At 35.0% G+C, this 23,038-nt stretch overlaps 1 protein-coding gene across 1 annotated transcript in view; it reads left to right on the forward strand.

Annotated features, from left to right (window-relative positions):
• Nucleotides 1-23,038, forward strand: part of LOC148954639 (sodium-dependent dopamine transporter-like) — a 188,470-nt gene that overhangs the window by 26,195 nt on the left and 139,237 nt on the right. The window contains exon 2 of the mRNA XM_089087178.1: nt 20,554-20,743. Within this exon, the coding sequence (XP_088943304.1) occupies nt 20,554-20,743 (190 nt within the window). The remainder of the gene's footprint in view (nt 1-20,553; nt 20,744-23,038) is intronic.

The following is a 23,038-nucleotide window of genomic DNA, read 5'->3' on the forward strand; positions in this document are numbered from 1 at the left end:
TATAACATTACCGGTGCTTGTCCATATAGCCTACACTATATAGAGATTGAGAGGGCTAGAGATGTATAGCAAAAAACGCGAACAAAAGCATAAAAATGAGGTTACAATTAGCATTCCAAAAATGTCTCTCTTTTGTTTTGAATATGAAATTAGCAATCTAAAAATGTCTCTCTTCTGTTTTGAATATAAAATTAGCAATCTAAAAATGTCTCTCTTTTGTTCTATGATTTCTCCTTCTAAAGAGTCGCTATTTTATAACAATAACTGTGCTTGTCCATATATCCTACACAATATAGAGATTGAGGGGGCTAGAGATGTATTTCCAAAAAAACGAACAAAAGCATAAAAAAGAGGTTACAATTAGCATTCCAAAAATGTCTCTCTTTTGTTTTGAATATAAAATTAGCAATATAAAAGTGTCTCTCTTTTGTTTTGAATTTGTAATTAGGAATATAAATATTACTCTGTTCTGTTCTTTGAGGTCTACCTATATAGTGTCGCTATTTTATACAATTAACTTTGCTTTTACAAATATACTACCCTGTATATAGATTGTGAGGGCTATATATTTATTTCCAAAAACGCGAACAAAAGAATAAAAAAGAGGTTACAATTAGCAATCCAAAAATGTCTCTGTTTTGTTTTGAATATGAAATTAGCAATCTAAAAATGTCTCTCTTTTGTTTTGAATATAAAATTAGCAATCTAAAAATTTCTCTCTTTTTTTCTATGATTTCTCGTTCTAAAGATTTGCTATTCTATACCATTACCGGTGCTTGTCCATATAGCCTGCACTATATAGAGATGGAGGGGCTAGAGATGTATTGCCAAAAACACGAACAAAAGCATAAAAATGAGGTTACAATTAGCAATCTAAAAATGTCTCTCTCTTGTTTTGAATATAAAATTAGCAATCTAAAAATTTCTCTCTTTTGTTCTATGATTTCTCCTTCTAAAGAGTCTCTATTCTATACCATTACCGGTGCTTGTCCATATAGCCTGCACTATATAGAGATGGAGGGGGCTAGAGATGTATTGCCAAAAACACGAACAAAAGCATAAAAACGAGGTTACAATTAGAAATCTAAAAATGTCTCTCTTTTGTTTTGAATATAAAATTAGCAATCTAAAAATTTCTCTCTTTTTTTCTATGATTTCTCCTTCTAAAGATTCGCTATTCTATACCATTACCGGTGCTTGTCCATATAGCCTGCACTATATAGAGATGGAGGGGCTAGAGATGTATTGCCAAAAACGCGAACAAAAGCATAAAAACGAGGTTACAGTTAGCAATCTTAAAAATGTCTCTCTCTTATTTTGAATTTAAAATTAGCAATCTAAAAATGTCTCTCTTTTGTTCTATGATGTCTCCTTCTAAAGAGTCGCTATTTTATACCATTAACAGTGCATGTCCAAATGACCTACACTATATAGAGATGGAGGGGGCGAGAGATGTATTGCCAAAAAACACGAACAAAAGCATAAAAACGAGGTTACAATTAGCATTCTAAAAATGTCTCTGTTTTGTTTTGAATATGAAATTAGCAATCTAAAAATGTCTCTCTTTTGTTTTGAATATAAAATTAGCAATATAAAAATGTCTCTCTTTTGTTCTATGATTTCTCCTTCTTAAGAGTCGCTATTTTATACCATTACCGGTGCCTGTCCATATAGCCTTTACTATATAGAGATGGAGGGGGCTAGAGATGTATTGCCAAAAACACGAACAAAAGGATAAAAACGAGGTTACAATTAGCAATCTAAAAATGTCTCTCTTTTGTTTTTAATATAAAATTAGCAATCTAAAAATTTCTCTCTTTTTTTCTATGATGTCTCCCTCTAAAGAGTCGCTATTCTATAACAATAACGGTGCTTGTCCATATATCCAACACTATATAGAGATTTAGGGGGCGAGAGATGTATTTCCAAAAACACGAACAAAAGCATAAAAACGAGGTTACAATTAGCAATCTAAAAATATCCCTCTTTTTTCTATGATTTCTCCTTCTAAAGATTCGCTATTTTATACCAATAGCGGTGCTTGTTCATATATCCGGCACAATATAAATATTGTGGGGGCTAGAGATATATAGCCAAAAAAGCGAAAAAAAGCATAAAAGAGAGGTTATAATTAGAAATCTAAAAATGTCCCTCTTTTGTTTTGAATATAAAATTAGCAATCTAAAAATATCTCTCGTTTTTTCTATGATTTCTCCTTCTAAAGAGTCGCTATTCTATACCATTAGCGGTGCCTGTCCATATAGCCTACACTATATAGAGATGGAGGGGGCTAGAGATGTATTGCCAAAAACACGAACAAAAGCATAAAAACGAGGTTACAATTTGCAATCTAAAAATGTCTCTCTTTTTTTCTATGATTTCTCCTTCTAAAGAGTCTCTATTCTATACCATTAGCGGTGCCTGTCCATATAGCCTACACTATATAGAGATGGAGGGGGCTAGAGATGTATAGCCAAAAACACGAACAAAAGCATAAAAACGAGGTTACAATTTGCAATCTAAAAATGTCTCTCTTTTTTTCTATGATTTCTCCTTCTAAAGAGTCGCTATTCTATAACAATAGCGGTGCCTGTCCATATAGCCTACACTATATAGAGATGGAGGGGGCTAGAGATATATTGCCAAAAAAGCGAACAAAAGCATAAAAACGAGGTTATAATTAGAAATCTAAAAATGTCTCTCTTTTGTTTTGAATATAAAATTAGCAATCTAGAAATGTCTCTCTTTTGTTCTATGATGTCTCCTTCTAAAGAGTCACTATTTTATACCATTACCTGTGCTTGTCCATATAGCCTACACTATATAAAGATGGAGGGGGCTAGAGACGTATTGCCAAAAACACGAACAAAAGCATACAAACGAGGTTACAATTAGCAATCTAAAAATGTCTCTCTTTTGTTTTGAATATAAAATTAGCATTCTAAAAATTTCTCTCTTTTGTTTTGAATATAAAATTAGCAATCTAAAAATGTCTCTCTTTTGTTTTGAATATAAAATTAGTAATATAAAAATTTCTCTCTTTTGTTCTATGATTTCTCCTTCTAAAGAATCGCTATTCTATAACATTACCTGGGCTTGTCCATATAGAATGCACTATATAAAGATTGAGGGGGCTAGAGACGTATAGCCAAAAACACGAACAAAAGCATAAAAACAAGGTTACAATTTGCAATCTAAAAATGTCTCTCTTTTTTTTTGAATATAAAATTAGCAATCTAAAAGTTTCTCTCTTTTGTTCTATGATTTCTCCTTCTAAAGAGTCGCTATTTTATAACAATAACGGTGCGTTTCCATATATCAAACACTATATAGAGATTTTGGGGGCTAGAGATGTATAGCCAAAAACACGAACAAAAGCATAAAAACGAGGTTACAATTAGCAATCTAAAAATGTCTCTCTTTTTTTCTATGATTTCTCCTTCTAAAGAGTCGCTATTCTATACCAATAGCGGTGCCTGTCCATATAGCCTACACTATATAGAGATGGAGGGGGCTAGAGATGTATTGCCAAAAACACGAACAAAAGCATAAAAGCGAGGTTACAATTAGCAATCTAAAAATGTCTCTCTTTTGTTTTGAACATAAAATTAGCAATCTAAAAATATCTCTCTTTTTTCTATGATTTCTCCTTCTAAAGAGTCGCTATTCTATACCATTAGCGGTGCCTGTTCATATAGCCTACACTGTATAGAGATTGAGAGGGCTAGAGATGTATTGCCAAAAACACGAACAAAAGCATAAAAGCAAGGTTACAATTAGCAATCTAAAAATGTCTCTCTTTTGTTTTGAATATAAAATTAGCAATATAAAAATTTCTCTCTTTTTTTTTGAATATAAAATTAGCAATCTAAAAATGTCTCTCTTTTGTTCTATGATTTCTCCTTCTAAAGAGTCGCTATTTTATAGCGACTCTTTAGAAGACTCATTACCTGTTAATGAGTCGTTAGACTCATTACCTGTGCTTGTCCATATAGCCTACACTATATAGAGATGGAGAGGGCTAGAGATGTATTGCCAAAAACACGAACAAAAGCATAAAAACGAGGCTACAATTAGCAATCCAAAAATGTCTCTCTTTTGTTTTGAATATACTCTCTTTTGTCTCTCTTTTGTTTTGCTATCACTGTCTTATGCAACTCTCTATTCTGTGACCAGGAGAATTTTTACCTTTGGGGTTTTCAGCTATTTCTCAAATAGGATTCTTGGTAAAGTATAATTTTCTCGGTTTTAGATAATTTTGTTACATTCTCTTTTTTTTTGTTAAACTGATTATAGTTTTTTGTAATACAATTTGTCCTTCATTTAGGAATATTTAAGTAAGCTCTTGTGCTTCAGCCTTTCGAATGAAAAAATAAATAAAAACACTCATTTTTCTTTCAGAATTCTCAGTTTGACTTGCTGTTTGCGAGTAGCTGCCAATTTTGAGACTCCCGGTCTATATCCTTAGGACCCTAGAGCTTGACCACCGAGGCCTCACTTTAAATACTGAGTTCAGGTTCTTGAGTCCCAGAGTTAACTTTCACATTCCATTGTCCATACCGATAGATACTAAGCCTATAGATCCCTGGTCAGTATCTACTCATTTTTGCAGCAGTAGCTGCAATATAGTAAACATCCAACCAAGCACCATATTAACTGGGAGTTTAAAAACGAGTTTTGGGGAAAAAAAATCTGTTCAATGAGAAAAAAATTTCATATATAACTGATTCAGAATGCTGACGAAAGCTGATTCAGAATTCAGGAATGGTAACCACTATATAAGTTTATTTCAATGCTAAAAGTTTGTTGCGAAAACGGATTTAGGAGAATTTCTAAAGAGACATTAGTAGAGAAGGGGGTACCAGTCCGGAACGAACACATGTGCTGCCATCTACAATTTAGTCTAACGCTGACGGGACATAATTTATTCAAGGATTATTGATCGAGTCTAATGGGGTCAAATTCAATTGATTTGTTGTTGTTCGTCTAGGTGTAATGACTCCAGGGGAAGTTTGCACATCCGCATTGACGGTGGGGAGAGATGTATTGATCTAGGACTCGATGGGGAAGTGGATTTCCGATAAATTGATTGTGTAATCGAAGGGGAAGTGGATTTCCAAGAAATTGATTTAAATAATCGGTGGGGAGAGGATTTCCGAGAAATTGATTACATAAAAGAAGGGGACAGAGGTTCTGAGAAATTGATTTGCATAATCGAGGGTAATTATGATCTACGAAAGGGGAATTCGAAATAACATCACTTGTTTCCTTGGAGTTATACGGGATTCTAAAGAGATAGAAATTCTATCTTTAAATATGGCTTCTCAGATCTTACGTGACCGAGATAAATTAATATTCTATTTTAAATATGGCTTCTTTTATCTTTAGTGTCAGAAATTAGAAATGACATCACTTGTTATCTTGGAATTATGCGGGAGTCTAAAGAGATAGAAAAATCCTTTCTTAAATACGGCTTCTCTGATCTTTAGGTCACAGAGATAAATTAATATTCTATCGAAACCATAATAGTGTAGCTAGGAACACCTATGAGATGAAGAGATTAACACGGGATATGGTTTCCTAGGAATTTCAAATGTGAAAGCGCAAGGATGCCAAAACAAAAGGAACACGCAGAAATTACGTTTAGGGATTATTTGGGTGAAACCGTTTGAGACTTTTTAGAAGATGATTTAAGCGAAACCGTTTGAGGCATTTTAGAAGATGATTTTAGAAGCTGATTTAGAAGAGGATTTGAGAATGAAGCTATGTGGTCATTATAATGCACAAGTTCAGTTTGAAAAGTTTTGTACGGTTTCCTACCCCAACAAAACCCCCTACCCCAACCCCAAAGGGCCCCGACCCCCTACCCCAACCCCGAAGTAACCCCCCGGCCCCCAAAGGCCCCCCTGGCTCCCAAAGGCCCCCCGTTCCCCCATTGCCCCCCCCCCCGCCCCCCAAAAGGCCCTCAAGCCCCCAAAGGCCACCCTGGTCCCCAAAGGCTCCCCGGGACCCCAAAGAGCCCCCCATTTTTAATACTTTTTTTGCACACTTGAGATAGAGAAGGGCCCCCCATTTTTCAAAAGGCTTTATTACATCTTTTCAGAACAAGTTCCTTTCTTAATACCCCACTTAAACCCATTTGACAAGTTAAAGTACTCATCAATGTTACCACAATCTTACTTTGCAACTTTTTGAATGCTACAACATTAAGAAACACTTTTCAAAACGCTTTTTTATATCTTTTCAGAAAAAATTCCTTTCTTAACGTTCTTCATAAATCCATTTTACAAGTTGAAGCACTCATCCTTTTCATCCACAACTTTACTTTATGGGTTTTTGAATATCCCATCACCAAGCAATACTTTCAAAAGGCTTTTTTATATCTTTTCAGAACGAAAATCCAATATTATTAATAAAATCATATGTATTTTAAATGTGTGCATCAAAGTAACAACAATCTTCTTTAATACCACAAAATGTTTACTGAACACTCACAATTTTCTCTTAGAAATAATATTTTTCATCAGTGATAACACTTTCTGTTTGAACTAGCAAGTTTTCTACCAAAGATATCAAATTTTTTCTTAGAAGTAACATTTTGTTGACTGTGATAACAACTTTTCTGTCAGAAGTAGCAAGTTCTGCTTAACAGTAACAAACCTTCTCATCAAAGTAACGACATTTTATCTTAATACTAACATACTTTTACTGAACACACACAAATTTCTCTTAGAAATACTATTTTTCATCAGTGATAACACTTTTTCTGTTCGAACTAGCAAGTTTTCTACCAAAGATACCAAATTTTTTCTTAGAAGTAACATTTTTTGGATTGTGATAACAACTTTTCTGTCAGAACTAGCAAGTTCTGCTTAACACTAACAAAGCTTCTAATCAAAGTAACAACATTTTACCTTAAAACTAACTCACTTTTACTGAACACACACAAATTTCTCTTAGAAATAATATTTTTCGTCAGTGATAACACTTTTTCTGTTCGAACTAGCATTTTTCTACCAAAGATACCAAATTTTTTTTAGAAGTAACAATTTTTTGATTATGATAACAACTTTTCTGTCAGAAGTAGCAAGTTCTGCTCAGCACTAACAAACCTTCTCATCAAAGTAACAACATTTTACCTTAAAACTAACTTACTTTTACTGAACACACACAAATTTCTCTTAGAAATAATAATTTTCGTCAGTGTTAACACTTTTTTGTCACACTGACATTCTCTTGATTTTTAAAAGTTCATTTTGGATTTCTTTCGTTGAAATGCACGAGTTGGAATACTTCAGTAGTGTATTGTCGTGGTTTACCTTGTCACACTTACATTCTCTTGATTTTTCAATGTTCATTTGGGATTTCTTTTGTTGAAATGCAAGAGTTGGAATATTTCAGTAGTGTTTTGTTATGGTTTACCATGTCACAGTTACATTCTCTTGATTTTTTAAAGTTCATTTTGGATTTCTTTCGTAGAAATGCAAGAGTTGGAATATTTCAGTAGTTTTTTTTTGTGCTTTACCTTGTCACAGTTACATTCTCTTGATTTTTCTAAGTTCATTTTGGATTTCTTTCGTATAAATGCAAGAGTTGGAATATTTCAGTACTGTTTTTTCGTGGTTTACCTTGTCACTGTTACATTCTCTTGATTTTTGAAAGTTCATTTTGGATTTCTTTCGTTGAAATGCAAGAGTTGGTATATTTCAGTAGTGTTTTGTTGTGCTTTACCTTGTCTCTGTTACATTCTCTTGATTTTTCAAAGTTCATTTTGGATTTCTTTCGTTGAAATTCAAGAGTTGGAATATTTCAGTAGTGTTTTGCCATGGTTTACCTTGTCACAGTTACATTTTCTTGATTTTTCAAAGTTTATTTTGGATTTCTTTCATTGAAATGCAATATTAGGAATATTTCAGTAGTGCTTTGCTGTGCGTCACCTTCTCACAGTTACATTCTCTGGATTTTTCAAAGTTCATTTTGGATTTCTTTCATTGAAATGCAAGAGTTGGAATATTTCAGTAGTGTTTTGTCATGGTTTACCTTGTCAAAGTTACATTCTCTTGATTTTTCAATATTCATTTTGGATTTCTTTCATTGAAATGCAAGAGATGGAATATTTCAGTGGTGTTTTGTAGTGCTTTACCTTGACACAGTTACATTCTCTTGATTTTTCAAAGTTCACTTTGGAATTTCTTTCGTTGAAATGCAAGAGTTGGAATATTTCAGTAGTGTTTTGTCGTGGTTTACCTTGTCACAGTTACATTCTTTTGATTTTTCAAAGTTCATTCTGGATTTCTTTCATTGAAATAGAAGACTTTGAATATTTCTGTAGTGTTTTGTCGTGGTTTACCTTGTCACACTTATATTCTCTTGATTTTTCAATAATCACTTTGAATTTCTTTCGTAAAAATGCAAGAGTTGGAATATTTCAGTAGTGTTTTGTTGTGGTTTACCTTGTCACGGTTACATTCTCTTGATTTTTCAAAGTTCATTTTGGATTTCCTTCGTCGAAATGCAAGAGTTGGAATATTTCATTTTTTTTTGTCGTGGTTTACCTTGTCACTGTTACATTCCAACTCTTGCATTTCAATGAAAGAAATTCAAAATGAACTTTGAAAAATTAATAGAATGTAACTATGACAGGGTAAACCACGACAAGACACTACAGAAATATTCCAACTCTTGCATTTCAACGAAAGAAATTCAAAATGAACTTTGAAACATCAAGAGAATGTAACTGTGACACGGTAAACCACAACAAAACACTACTGAAATATTCCAACTCTTGCATTTCAACGAAAGAAATTCAAAATGAACTTTTAAAAATCTAGGCAATGTAACTGTGACAAGGTAAAGCACGACAAAACACTACTGAAATATTCCAACTCTTTTTTTTAGTTATCTCTTCTAATTTAATGGCCTTTGTGATTCAGGGGTTTTTGATTCGAACAAAATTCGAACTTCAGCATAAAGAGCGAGTTATTGACTAGGAGGCGAACCCCCTCATATACGTAATAATATCTGTTCCTTTTAAGTTTTAATGTTGTTCCTTACTTTCAGTTGAAAAAACTTGTTTTTTATTTAATTAAATAAAAAAACAAGTTTTTTTAACTGAAAGTAAGGAACGACGTTAAAACTTAAAACGAACAGAAATTATTCTGTATATGAAAGGGACTGTCCCCTCTTCAACACCTCGCTCTTTACGCTAAAGTTTTTCATTGTTTAAAAAAAAATAGAGCTGTGAGAAAGTCAAACATCCCTAAAAGACATAGTTATCATATTTTCGACCCTGCAGAACAAATGCCTATCTCAAAACTTTGATCGGGTGACTTTGGAAAAAACATGAGCTTGGGAGGAGGTCTAGTTGCCCTCCATTTTTTTGGTCACTTAAAAAGGGCACTAGAACTTTTAATTTCCGTTCGAATAAGCCCTCTCACGATATTCTAGGACCACTGGATCGATACGATCACCCCTGGAAAAACAAACAAACAAACAAACAAATAAACACGAATCCGTGATCTTTCTTCTGGCAAAAAATGCAAAATTCCACAATTTGGTAGACAGGGGCTTGAAACCTCCGCAGTAGGGTTCTCTAATATGCTGAATATGATGGTGTGATTTCCATTCAGGTTCTACAATTTTAAGGGGGTCTTTCCCCCTTTTTTCGAAAATCAAGCAAATTTTCTCAGGCGCTTAACTTTTGATAGGTAGGACTAAACTTGATGAATTCTATATATTTGAAAACAGCATAAAAATATGATTCTTTTGATGTATCTGTTGGTATCAAAATTCCGTTTTCTACAGTTTTGGTTACCATTGAGCCGGGTCGCTCCTTACTTACAGTTCGTTACGACGAACTGTTTGATTTATGAAATGATGAGGTCTGTAGAACTTCCAAAGATATATTAAATGTATGTTTAGGGATGAAATTGGCCACTGTGTGATAGTGTGTCCATAGACTGAAAAACTTTTGGTTTCTAGGCTACCCTCGGCTAGGAGGGTATCCCCCTCCTCCCGATTTCTCCGGGTACCAATTTGAAGCTGGGTCGACCCTGAATTAGCTTAAAGAGTCATTTTATACTGATTGACCGTTATACCTTTTTTGTTCGATACAAATTCTGCCCTGCCTAGTGCTGCCTTCTTGGGCTGCCTTGCAAAATGGCCTAAAACAGTACTATTGTGAAGTAGTCTCGTTTATATATTTACGAGCTCTCTACAGCTTATAATATCCATACATAATTTTAAAAAACATTGCATTGCAGTTTTAGGGCCTCTGCTATTTTTGATTTATGTAAATGATCTTTTTTATGCAGTAAAAAAGAAGAAACTTATTAATTGCTGTAGACTTTGTCATCCTAAGCCTTCCCTTGCCCATTGTGGCAACCATAGTTCGCCTTCTTCTGATGTCCTTGTTTGTTTTGCTGATGACAGCACACTTCGCATTTTGGGACATTGCGAATTAGAGCTTCGATTAAATTTGGAAAGTGTGTTTGAGAGAGTAATTCTATGGCTTGGTGCTAATTAACTTTCCCTAAATTTTTCCATTCCAGTTTTTTTCGCGCGTTTCTCAGGCTTATCCCCAGTTATACGAAACTCACCAGCCAAATGGGATATATTCATAGATCTAAAGATCGATATGTGCGTTTTTAGATTAAAATTGTCAGATTGATTTGATTAAAATGAAGATATGCAGAAGTTTCGGTATTTTAAGGAAAATTAACAAACTTTTCCTGAATCAACTTTGAAAATCCTTATTCACTGCTTGATCCAATCATACGTTTCTTACTGTCCCATTGTATAAATGTCAACCTTCACTGTTCCTTTTCTTCACTTTTCCTTCACTAAACAATTTCCTTCACTTTTAAAACCACTTTCTAAGATTTATAAAAAAAGCTAGAATCCTCGTTTAGGAAACTAATCGTTCAGGAGTTATCCCGCTACTTGATCTCGAATCACTTTATATTCTTTCGTGTGCATGTTTTACTTTTTCTCAGCTTCAAGGTGACCTCCCCCGGCCGCTAAGAGTTCCGCCATCTTTTACCTCTGATCAGAATAATTATAATCTCGCAATACAAAAATCATATTAAAGTTCCTTGAACTCCTTGTGTAAGGTCAGATTTTAATCCTTTAAAGGTGAGTCATATTGTATGGAATAAATGGCCTGAATCAACTCGAAGTTTCACTCATCCGGTTTGTTCCAAAAAATTGCTAAAAATTTTTTGGCTTCTAAGAAGTTATTTTCGTCTATTTATTTATTTATTTACCTTTTATATTTTTTACTAATTTATTGGAGTCTATTTAATCTACTTAATTAATTTAATTTATTCAATCTATTTAGTTTTATTTTCTATAGTTTGTATTTTATTTATATTTTCTTTTCTTCTCCGTTTTGCCCTTCTCTCTGTGAGTGATTTTTTTCTCTCTTCTTCTTTGAGTAAATAACTGGTTTGTCTTCCCCCTTCTTTACAGGCTAATGGGGGAATAGTAAAATGTAACATGTTTATTTCATGATGAATGGATCTTATCTTAGTTGGGCTCATTATCTTAGGTCAATGTAACAGAATATAGATCTTTCGTTGGGATTTCCTTGGGATTTCAGAAATACTGTCTTTACGTCGTAGCTCTTCTCAGGATTAGGGTAAACCGCGATATGGTATTAAAATCAAACATATATTAAATAAAAAATGAGTTTCTTCACATGAATGTAAAGAGTGGCATTAGTACGTAAAAAAAAACAACAAATTATAGGAAGAAATGAGACAATTGAATTCCTTGTGACACTAGTATTTGAACCATCCAACCTTCGATCAGGAAGCGCCGCTCAATCGATTTCGTCGTCGCAAGGTATTAGAGACAATAATTCTTCTATAATTTACTTTTAATTCATTTACTTTAAATAGAAGAATTTTACTCGATGATTCCGTGCAGCCGCTTTTTTTTACTGCAGCTTATAGGAGATATGAGGATTTATAAAGGTAAATGGCACTTATCGGTTATATAATAAACACTCGAAAAGTGAAGTTTGGTTAATGCTAATGAAATAAAACCAAATATAATGACAATATGATAGGCTTCTTTAGTCACAAAATTATGAAAACTACCACAAAGAATTATGGAAAGTGGGCCGCCCAGAGCGCAGTATATTAAGTATGTAGCCTAACATAACCTAGGTACCTTTTTTTTGTCCCCTTAACCCCAAAAAACCTATTATAAAATATTGTTAACCGAGTGAGAAACCCCTGTTTGCCTAGCGAGCCAAAGGAATTGTCTTGTTAAAGAAGTTGCTTGACTAGTTTTTGTCTTATGAGCGCGTCAAATTCCCGAGTGTTTATTACATAACCGATAAGTACCAGGTAAATTATTAAGGTAATATTTTTTGGGTTTTGTTTCAAAATTAGCTTTAATTTGAATTTTGGTCCAACTGCTGATGCAAAACAAGCTTGAAATGGCATTAACAAATGAAATGATTTTTTTTCTGTGGGTTAGACATAAAACCCTCTGTAGTTATCTTAATTAGTAAAATGTAATATTGTATGTGTAACTTATATTATGAATTAAATCTTATATTATCTTAAGGATTAAGAAAGGCACCATGCGATAGTATGTCTTCAGAAACTGAAAGACTGTATTAAATATTTTCTAATCGTTTTAAACTAATTGGTGGTCTCTGTGTTCAATACAATTTTGACTGATTTTGGGCCAAAATTGTTGCACTGCATTACAAAACGACCGAAAAAAGTACTTTGTTTTGAATTGATTGTATTTTAATGATTTAAAGAGTCTCTTTAAGTCAAAATATCAGTTTAAATTGTATAAGTTATTCGAAATTAAGTGTTTTTGCTAATTATTGCTACCGGTTGCATGCCTAATTGTTAGTTTATACCCCTGTCATCAAGAGCGGATCCAGGATTTTGTTCGAGGGGGGGGGTTACTAATTTTCGACTCGGTTTTCGACTTATTTTACTAACTTTTACTAAGGTTTTACTAATTTTTGTCTCGGTCAAAAATGTCGAGGGGGTTCAAACCGGGTACCTCCCCCCCCCTGGATACGGCCTTTCCTGTCATAGAAAATTGCTTATCATAACCTGTCTTTTGGACAAGGTTTCTTATAGCAAGGACTGTAGATTAAGACCAAAAAATAAAGCATGACAAAATATTTAGTATTTATTTTGAACTTCTAAGAAACAGCAGCTTTCATTGCTATCATTTTGGATATTGGATATTTAAACATAAAAACCCCTTTCGTTAAGCCTTATCCACAAATCGTGTGAGTTTCTACACTTCAGCCCTGCAGAGAGATGTTTTGAATAAGCCTTCAACACTTCCTAATGTAAGCTATAATTTATTTAGGTAATACATTTTTGGTGACGTATCTTGCCTATGTCCTCAATTTTACTTCAATTTCATATCGAAACTATCTCAGTGTCAAAATTTCCAGAAAAATCTCTTTCACTTATGTATGGATGTAAGATTGTAGGGGTAGATCATATAAATAAATGAAGGGTTGAACCTCATCACTCACGAGAAAAAAATATACACAAATCCGTGACGAAAAAATAAAAACTGATATTTTCGTAGATAGAAGCTGAAACTTCTGAGGCATTGAGCAAACTAGTTTAAGTGGCATTGAGATGTCCTACATTTATGGAAGATTTCGATGGAGATAGTCTCTGTTTTAGGAGTATTTATTTCTTTTTGTCTGCTTATTTTCCAGCATTGTTTTATTTCGTTTGTCTCCAGGGCTCTGTATCTTCTGTAGCAAGGCAAATTTCTGTTTGTCCAGTAGTTTCTCCAACCTCTGCCTTCTTTGTCTGTGCGAAAAATTTTGACTCGGCAAATTTCTATCAAATTAATTAGGAAGCAATGATTGCAAACACAAGTTCATAACAATACTTTCATGAACATAGCCGTGGGCAACTGCATCAGCATTTATATCAAACAGTTCGTGGTAACAAACTGTAAGTAAGGAGCGACTTGGATCAATAGTAACCGAAACTCTAAAAAACGGAATTTTTATACCAATAGACACATCAAAAGAATCGGGTTTTATCCTGATTTCAAATATATGGGTTTCATCAATTTTAGTCTTACCTATTTAGTCTTACATAGTCTTACCAACAAAAGTTACGAACCTGAGAATATTTGCCTTATTTTTGAGAAGAGAAGGAAGCACCCCCTAAAAGTCATAGAATCTTAATAAAAACTGCACCATCAGATTCAGCATATCAGAGGGCCCTACTATGAAGGTTTCAAGCTCTTATCTGCAGGAATGTGAAATTTTGTATTTTTGCCAGAAGGAAATTATCTCTCTTTGTAATATTTTTTTTTTCGCCAGGTTCAGCATGTCCCTAGGTGGCGATGGGGGAACGCCCTACAGATATATAGGGTATCTCCATAGGAGACAGGGACCAAGGGGGACCTTGTCCCTTTGGGTCCATAATAGAAACAGGGGCTCCCTCGCCCGGGGCCATAAATAAAGATGAAGGAATAAGAAGGCCCCTTAAATGTACATTCAACAGGGCCCACCGGCGTGTCCATACGTCCAGTGATTTACAAACCTTCTCCCAGTAATGGGTTAAATTGTATGGTGACGCAGAACACCATCGTGGGAGGATCCTCCATAGGAAGACAACTGCGGCAGGGCAGTTGTCCTCGATAGATCCAGATCTATGGACAACAGCCTCTGCAAAGGGCTACCTCGACTTTTTCAGGGTACCTGCAAGACTGACGACCTTGTGGTCAACTCTATTCCCATTTGAGGAGTGGCGCCCATTGAGGAAATTATAGTCTAGTGAACGACACAGCATTCGCACGGGATTGTGATTAATGGATAATTCTTCTGGATATGGTCTCTTTTGACGGGCGTTTTCGGGATGAAAAACCTCATCCTAGCGAATTTATTGACTCTAGGTTGCCTCCCCGTAGTAGCATACTATTTATAACCATGAATATATAATGAGTCAGAGGTAATAGGCTTGGGACTGTCTGTGCAGGATTTCGACTCTTGTTGATAGAAGAGCATCGCCAAGTGCTGAAAACCATTTTGTAACCAAGATAGGCCCAGAATTGTACAAAGCCTCCATTCATAGTGGAGGCCCCAGGGACTTCTTGCTATCCGCTTCTAAGCCAGCTTAAGCGCTCCGGTGTAGACTTGAGAAGGTATGTTGATCCCCGTCCTGCACTGGTATCCGGGATTATTGCTTTTCCTGAGGCCAAAATAATTTCAATGATTTTAAGAACATGAAAATTGGAACTTGCAACGTTACGACTTTAAAAAATGACTATCATATCGTCATTTTGACAGACGAGTTTCGACGATTCGAACTGGACTTATTAGGAATTTCTGAAACTCATGTCCCAGGGGTAGGAAGCATGAAACTAGGTGATATAGAATTTTTTTTTCCTCAATCAAGAAGGATTGGGTACATAGACAGGGAGTAGGGCGCATGATGAATAAGGAAGTTGCTAAGTCTTGTTTAGGCTGGGAAGGTATTAATAATAGATTACTAATTGCTCATTTTATGACTAAAAAGTTCAGGGTATCAGTTACCGTTGAACCGTCTGACGGAGATACTAGTGACTCAGATGAATTTTACTTAAAGCTACAGGAGCAAATAGAAAAGGTCCCAGTTAGGAATAAAGTGTTTTTACATGGAGATTTGAAAGCCCAGGTCGGTAGAAATAGGGATGGATGGTATGCTAGCCTAGGTAAATTTGGTGTAGGAAAAGAAAACAGTAATGGCTACAGACTTTTGCAATTTTGTAGGCATAACAATATATTTATAACCAATACGGTCTTTGGTCATAAAATGGCCCATATGTTGAGATGGTATTCACGTGATGGTAAGACAGCAAAACCTTACTGATTATGTTATAGTAAACCGAAGACTGGCAGGATCAATACTAGATACTATGGTATATGGGTGTGCCGTTATTGATGTTAAAAGTAAAAATTACCATCTAGTAGAGTTTAGGGTTAATTTAAAGCTGACATTTCGGAGGGGTAACAACCTCCCGGGAAATTAAGAGGTTGGTAGACTCCAGGATGCGAATTTGAGAGAAACTTTCCTGGAATCGTTGAATGCTAAGCTTAAGAATTTAAAATTTGAAAATGTGGAAGATGGTTGGAATAATTTTAGAAAAACAATTTGTGAAGTTGCTTATGGTGTCTTAGGGAAGAAAGTTAAGACTGCAGCTTGGAATATTAATGAATATAATAAAAACTTTATGTTTAATAGAGAGAAGAAGGGGTTTGTACAAGAATTATGTGAGTGATAGATCATACGAAAACAAAAGGAATGTAAAGAAAGTGGAGAAAGCATTAAAATATGAACTAAGGAGGTGTGAAAGGAAGCCATGGATGAAATTGCCGAGGATCTGGAAGATGCAGCTAGACAGCATAATAGAAATATATTGTACTGGCATGTTTATAAACTACGAGGGAGTTGTCAATCTAGAGTCGCACCAGTTGAAGGTAGAAACGGGGCCACAATGAGCTAGAAAAAAGTGGGAAGAAAAAGATAGACAGAACAATACGAGAATTTGCTTAACTAAGATATAGTTACAGAACAAGATATAGAGCAAAATGAACATGTTTGTTATACCTTGGATGTGACGGAAGATTTGTTTGCGAGGAAGAATTAGCGACTGTACTAAAAGGATTAAAAAAATAATAAGGCTCATGGGGCTGATAGTGTGGTAAATGAGTTTTTTAAATATGATGGCTCTGAGGTTAAAAATAAGTTAGTGAAGATTATGAATATGATTTTGAAAAAGGGGAAGCACCTAATGATTAGGAAAACCTTAATTAAACCACTGTATAAGAAAGGTGATAAGAGTGAATGTCGTAATTATCGAGGCATTAGTTTGATCTCTGCAGGTAGCAAATTACTTAGTAATATGATACTTTTTAGACTGAGGGATACTGTAGACAAAGTTTTAAGAGAAGAACAGTGCGGTTTGAGAAAAGGTAGAGGATGTGGCGACGAATTTTTCACTATTAGGTTAATAATTGAAAAGTGCCTTAGTTGTCAAACACCTTTGGTCCTCAGTATTATAGATTATGAGCAAGCGTTCTATTCTGTTGATAGAAGAGCTTTAGCAAAGATCTTATCCTTGTATGGTATACCAGACAAATACATTGAAGTGATTAGTGATTTGTATGAGAATAACACTGCTGCGGTTAAGGTAGGAAATGAGGTTAGCAGCTGGTTTTGTATTAAATTAGGAGTTAAGTAGGGTTGTGTTCTATTCCCCTTTATATGGATCATTTTGATGGGCTTTGTCTTAAGGAGCGCAGGAAAGGTAATGGGAGACCAAGGAATCAATTGGGGAGGAAAAACTCTCCTGGACTTTGATGATGCTGATGATTTAAGCATCCTTGATGAAAGTGAGAGCAAATTGAGTGAGCAGAATCAAATGGGGAGGAAAAACTCTCCTGGACTTAGATTATGCTGATGATTTGAGCATCCTAGATGAAAGTGTGAGCAAAATGAAGGAATGTTCAGAGGTATTGCGAGTTCAAGGTGCTTGAATAGGTTTGAAAATTAATGTTATGAATATTAAGTCACTAAGGCCAAGAGTAAGTTAAAATGAAAAGGTCACATGGAGTAATGAAAATATTGATTATGTGGTCAGCTTCACTTATCTTTATATCGGTTTTAATAGAGATGATGGGAGCAGTGAAGATATTTAAAGCGGAATAGCTAAGGCTCAGGGTTTTTTTCACAGTTAAAAAAAAGTTTAGAAGAATGGGAAGATAAGTCTGCAAACCAAGATTAGAATATTAGAAGGTACAGTGATGACAGTGGTCAAATAGGGTTCTGAAGCATGGGCACTCCGAAAAGCGGATGATAACTTACTAGATGTTTTCAAACAGTATTTCAAACAGTAGGCTATACAAAAATGTTAGTCAATCCCTCTTTCTAGGGCTATAATGAGATAAAGGTTGAGATGGCTAGGGCACGTTCTGCGGATGAAGGATGACATTTTGCTGAAGATTGTCCTTTTCGGCCAACCGTCTAGGACTAAACGGAAAGCCGGTCGTTTTCGTCTGGGGTCGGAGGATGTCATGAAGAAAGCTTTAAAGGAAATGGGAACTTTCTGGGAGGGTGTAAAGTGGGAGTCCTTGAATGGATTGGGATGGAAGTGGAGCGTGTGTAGCTGTCTTGGCCTCAGGTGGCTTGGTGCTGCGGTGAGCTGTTAGTAGTAGTAGTAGTATTTCTAATGGAGTAAAGGTTAAGAATAGCGGGTCTCCAGAAGGAGACATGCTAGAACAAAAAAAGGGACATTTTTGGGTTGCTTATTTTATGCCCATTTTTATGCCTTTTTTTGTATTTTTGGCAATTCTTTCCCAGGCCCCCTTTTATATAGCCGTACGCTATATATAACACTAACAAAAATAAAAACGGCATTATTAGATTCCTTGTTTTATGTTCCTTTTCAGCACAATAGTCTTTACCCGACAATGCACCCCCCCCCCAAAAAAAAAATTTTTTTTCCATAAAATAGGTTTTTCAAAGAAAAGTAAAGAGCTCCATTAAGCCAAAAATGAGCAGAAATAAAGTCAAATAATCTTCCAGGCGTAAAACTACCATAAATCACCATTAATAAGTAAATGAAACCCGAAACGAACAGAAACTACAATAAATAACCGAGTCAAACTCAAAACAAGCAGAAATTAACATGAGTAGGGCTGACACTGCCCATGCTTTGTGAAGACCAGAATTTTTACTTTACTGAAAAAAGAAACAAATAAATGTAGATTGACAATTTATTATGCATATAGTGATATTACGCTAAACTTTACGCTAAAGTTTGACTGTTTGTCCCAATTTTTTAATAACGGACACTTGAAACACAAGGGCCGTTTAATTAGAATAGGAATCATTTTTAAGATTACTAAAGGCTTTTGCGTGAAAAAGGTATCGAAGAGGGGGCAATCCCTTCATATATGGAATAATTATTGTTCGTTTTGAGTTTTAATGCTGTTCCTTATTTTCAGTTAAAAAACTTGTTTTTTTTTAATTGCTTAAAAAGGGCTGTAGTAGATATGACGATTTTTTTCAAATAAAACCTCTCCCAACATACACGACCACTGGTCTGATACGACCAGAAAAAAACGAAAAAAAGACAAAAATAGGAGACTCACCATTGCTTCCCATGCTAAAAAGTGTTTTTCCTTGTTGTCCAGCGTGGGGGGGGGGGGGCGGGGATCCAATTCTCCTTAGTGGGGTTGATGATCATGATAATTCCAAAAATGCACTTCATTTTCGATTTTATTTTATTTTTTTTTTGGGGGGGGGGGGTCAGACTGTTCTGATATTCCCGCAAGTTTGTTTTCGCAAAAAAAATTCTATTAGGATCAATCAAAATCATAATTGCTAGCCTAAATCAGCTTGAAATGACACTTTCATCTCACGAAACAATTTTTTTCAAAACACATTTTAAACATTTTCAAAACACATTTGCTATCAATGGTCCGTAGTTCGCTATTTACAAGGTTGTAACCTCGTTACAACCTCGTAAGACCAAGTCTCGAGGTTGCTAAAAAAGTAACAAATTACCCTCACATTAGACTAGAAATGCAACTTTACCTTTACATTAGAAATTACCCATACATTACCCTGGCATTACCCTGGCAACCTCGTTACAACCTCGTAAGACCAAGTCTCGAGGTTGCTAAAAAAGTAACCATGTTGGTTTGCCCAAATTTGCAAACCAACAAGCTGATAAACTTTACAGGAAAATTGGTCTTTTTTTAAATGTGAATGCTAGAAGGTGCCTTTTGTTTCACCCTACAATTTTACCCTTACATTACAAATTACCCTCACATTAGACTAGAAATGCAACTTTACCTTTACATTAGAAATTACCCATACATTACCCTGGCATTAGAATTTTACCCTTACATTATGAATTTAGTGACTTTAGAAATCCTGATATATCAACTTTTGTGTACATCAAATTTCGTTCGTTGAATATGGAATTACCACTTACTGTCTTTTTATATCCACCGAAGGGTTGTCACCAGTGCCCTAAAAAATAAAAAATTTCAACTGTAAATAAATTTACAATTTTTGCATGATTTCGACTGAAGTAGAGCTGTGCCGCTAAGGAAGTATACGAAGGGGGTTACATGGTCGAAGGTTGCGGTTGGGGAGTTGAGAAGGTTGAGTGAACTTAATAAATATTGTCAGATACAATATATGTGATGCAAGTGGAAACCCTGTTTATGGTCTCAAATACCTGTTTTACAAGTGAAAACCCTACCACAATCTAAAATCAAAAGACAATAATAACAAGATTCACAAGGGATGTTTGATTTTCACTAAAGTTAATATTGAAGGATTTCTGAACTTGGTGATTATGCATGTGAGACTAATATTATAATATAGAAATTATCCAAACTCGAAACAGCTCAAGTGTATATTTTGAAATGGCGTTCGTTTTTTCACTAAAATTGGAATTGAAAGCTTCCAAATTTTCTGATTACAAATCTGAGACTAATGTTGCAAAATAGAACTCCTAGAAGCTATAATAAATTTTTCATAGGATCAGACTCATCCCCTTTTAAATGGAGCTCGGATCAGCAACGAAACACTCTCGACTTGGACAAGTATCAGCTTACAGTGAAATCATATGCTTCAATTGGCTTAGGTGTTTCAGACGGACGAAAAATATTTGTTCGGAAAGTTGACACAACAGCGAATGACGAAGAGAACGAAAATGATGATCATTTTCTGTGAGTAATTTTTTTTTTTTTTTCGTGTGTTGTAAAGTAAATAAAAATAAACTTTGTAAATCCAAATTATCAAAAGGCTGTCTGTACAATGTCTCATGAAAAACTTAAGGTATTATGTTGGAACCTCAGAATATGCTTCACTAAATCAACTTGAACTTAATCAAAAGATACTACGTGCATCCAATTTTGTCCAAAGAGCATATCTCTGTTATCTCAGGAACGGCTAAGGGTATTAAGCTAAAATTGTCAGGGCATGTTGAATGGTAAATTGAACTAAATCAAAATGCATCACGCGCGTCAAATTTCATCAAAAGGGTGTATTTATGATATCTCATGAAATTCTAAGGAAATTATGCTGAAACTGTCAGAGAATGTGGAGAGGGAGGGTTCATTACTATCAGTCTATGCTCAAGGTTGTAAAATGATGAAGGTTAGGATTTTTTCAGCCTTATAGAACCACAAAGATTATTCAGATTGTCAAACTATGGGTTTGAATATTTTTCCCCGCGCCCATCCATCCAAAGTCAACTATTATTAAAAATTGCTGCAAAATCTTGTCCAATATGTAAAAAGTGAGCCAAGACCTGGATTATTGTAGAGAAAAACCAAAAAGATTTAAAGGTGCAGTTGCGCTTAATCGTACACAGCGCTATAGACTGTCAAAGGAATGCAGTGATGGAGATCCGTAAAGCTGGTAATTACTATGTAAATTGATCGAAGAGCGTGGATTCCAAGGCCGTATCCAGGGGGGGGGGGGTAACCCTGTTTGAACCCCCCCCCCTCCCCCCGAAATTTTTGACCGACTCGAAAATAAGTCGAAAATTAGTAAAACCTAGGTAAAAAATCAGTAAAATTAGTCGAAAACTGAGTCAAAAATTAGTAACCCCCCCCCCCCCAAAAAAAAAGTCAAAAATTAGTAAAACCCCCCCTGAACAAAAATCCTGGATACGGCCCTGGTGGATTCTCATTGAATTTATAATATTCAAAACTGTTTTTTTATTGGAGTTCGGGGGGGGGGGTACCTAGGTTAGGTTACGTATTTAATATATGCTATGCTTTTCCCCCCCCCCCCTAATGTGCAAACATATAGCCCAAATATGTTTCTAAACAAGTATATATTCATTCTATTTTATTTTTTGATTAGCATTAACCAAGCTTGACTTCTTTCGTGTGTACCATTAAGCGCAGCAGTACCGATTTGAAATATTATTTTCTTAACCAATGAAACAGAATATGATGCGCAGAAATAAGGTCAAATAATTTGTCAAGCGCAAAACTATCATAAATCGCTGTCAATAAATAAATGAAGCCCAAAACGAACATAAACTACAATAAATAAGCAAGTCAAACTCAAAACGAGCAGAAGCCCCCACAAACAGGAGTAGGGCTAGTGCCCCCGTACCCTCTGAAGACCAGTACATAATTTATACTTTACTGAAGATAAAATACACTTTAAACGTTTTCGCTTTTACAACCTACATAAATACAAAATTATTGAGACTTTCATAAATGAATATCTTTATATATATAAATGAATATCAATGAATATCTATATAAATGAATATCATAAATGAATATATATTAAGCTGTATATCAACATTCACTTGTCCTTTTTGTGCTTGTCTGTTAAACAAAACACACCCAAGAAGTGAAGCTAGGTTAAGCCTAATGAAATGAAAGCCTAACCAAACAGATAATATAATCAAACAGTTCGTGGTAACGAACTGTAAGTAAGGAGCGACCCGGCTCAATAGTAACCGAAACTCTAAAAAACAGAATTCTGATGCCAATAGATATATCAAAAGAATTGGATTTTTATCCTGATTTTAAATATACAAGTTTTATTCAGTTTAGTCTTACCTATCAGAAGCTACGAGCCTGAGAAAATTTGCCTTATTTTTCTAAAAAGTGAGAGGGAAACATCCCCTAAAATTCATAGAATTTTAATTCAAAATCACACCATCAAATTCAGCGTAAAAGAGAACCCTGCTTCAGAGGTTGCGAGCCCCTATCTGCAAAAATGTTGAATTTTGTACTTGTTGCCAGAAGAAAGATCACGGATGCGTGTTTTTTTTTCCAGGGGTGATCTTATCGACCCAGTGGGCCTAGAACATCGGGAGAGGGCTTATTCAAATGGAAATTAAAAGTTCTAGTGCCCTTTTTAAGTGACCAAAAAATTGGAGGGCAACTAGGACCCAACCCGCGCCACTTTTTTTTTCTAAAATCGTCCGATCAAAATTGTGAGATGGCTGCTTTGTTTAACATAGTTGAAAGGCCTAATAACTATGTGTTTTG

The sequence above is a fragment of the Artemia sp. Qi Xiang Cuo genome, chromosome 3, assembly GCF_049724085.1.
Source record: "Artemia sp. Qi Xiang Cuo chromosome 3, ASM4972408v1, whole genome shotgun sequence".
Taxonomy (NCBI): Eukaryota; Metazoa; Arthropoda; class Branchiopoda; order Anostraca; family Artemiidae; genus Artemia; species Artemia sp. Qi Xiang Cuo.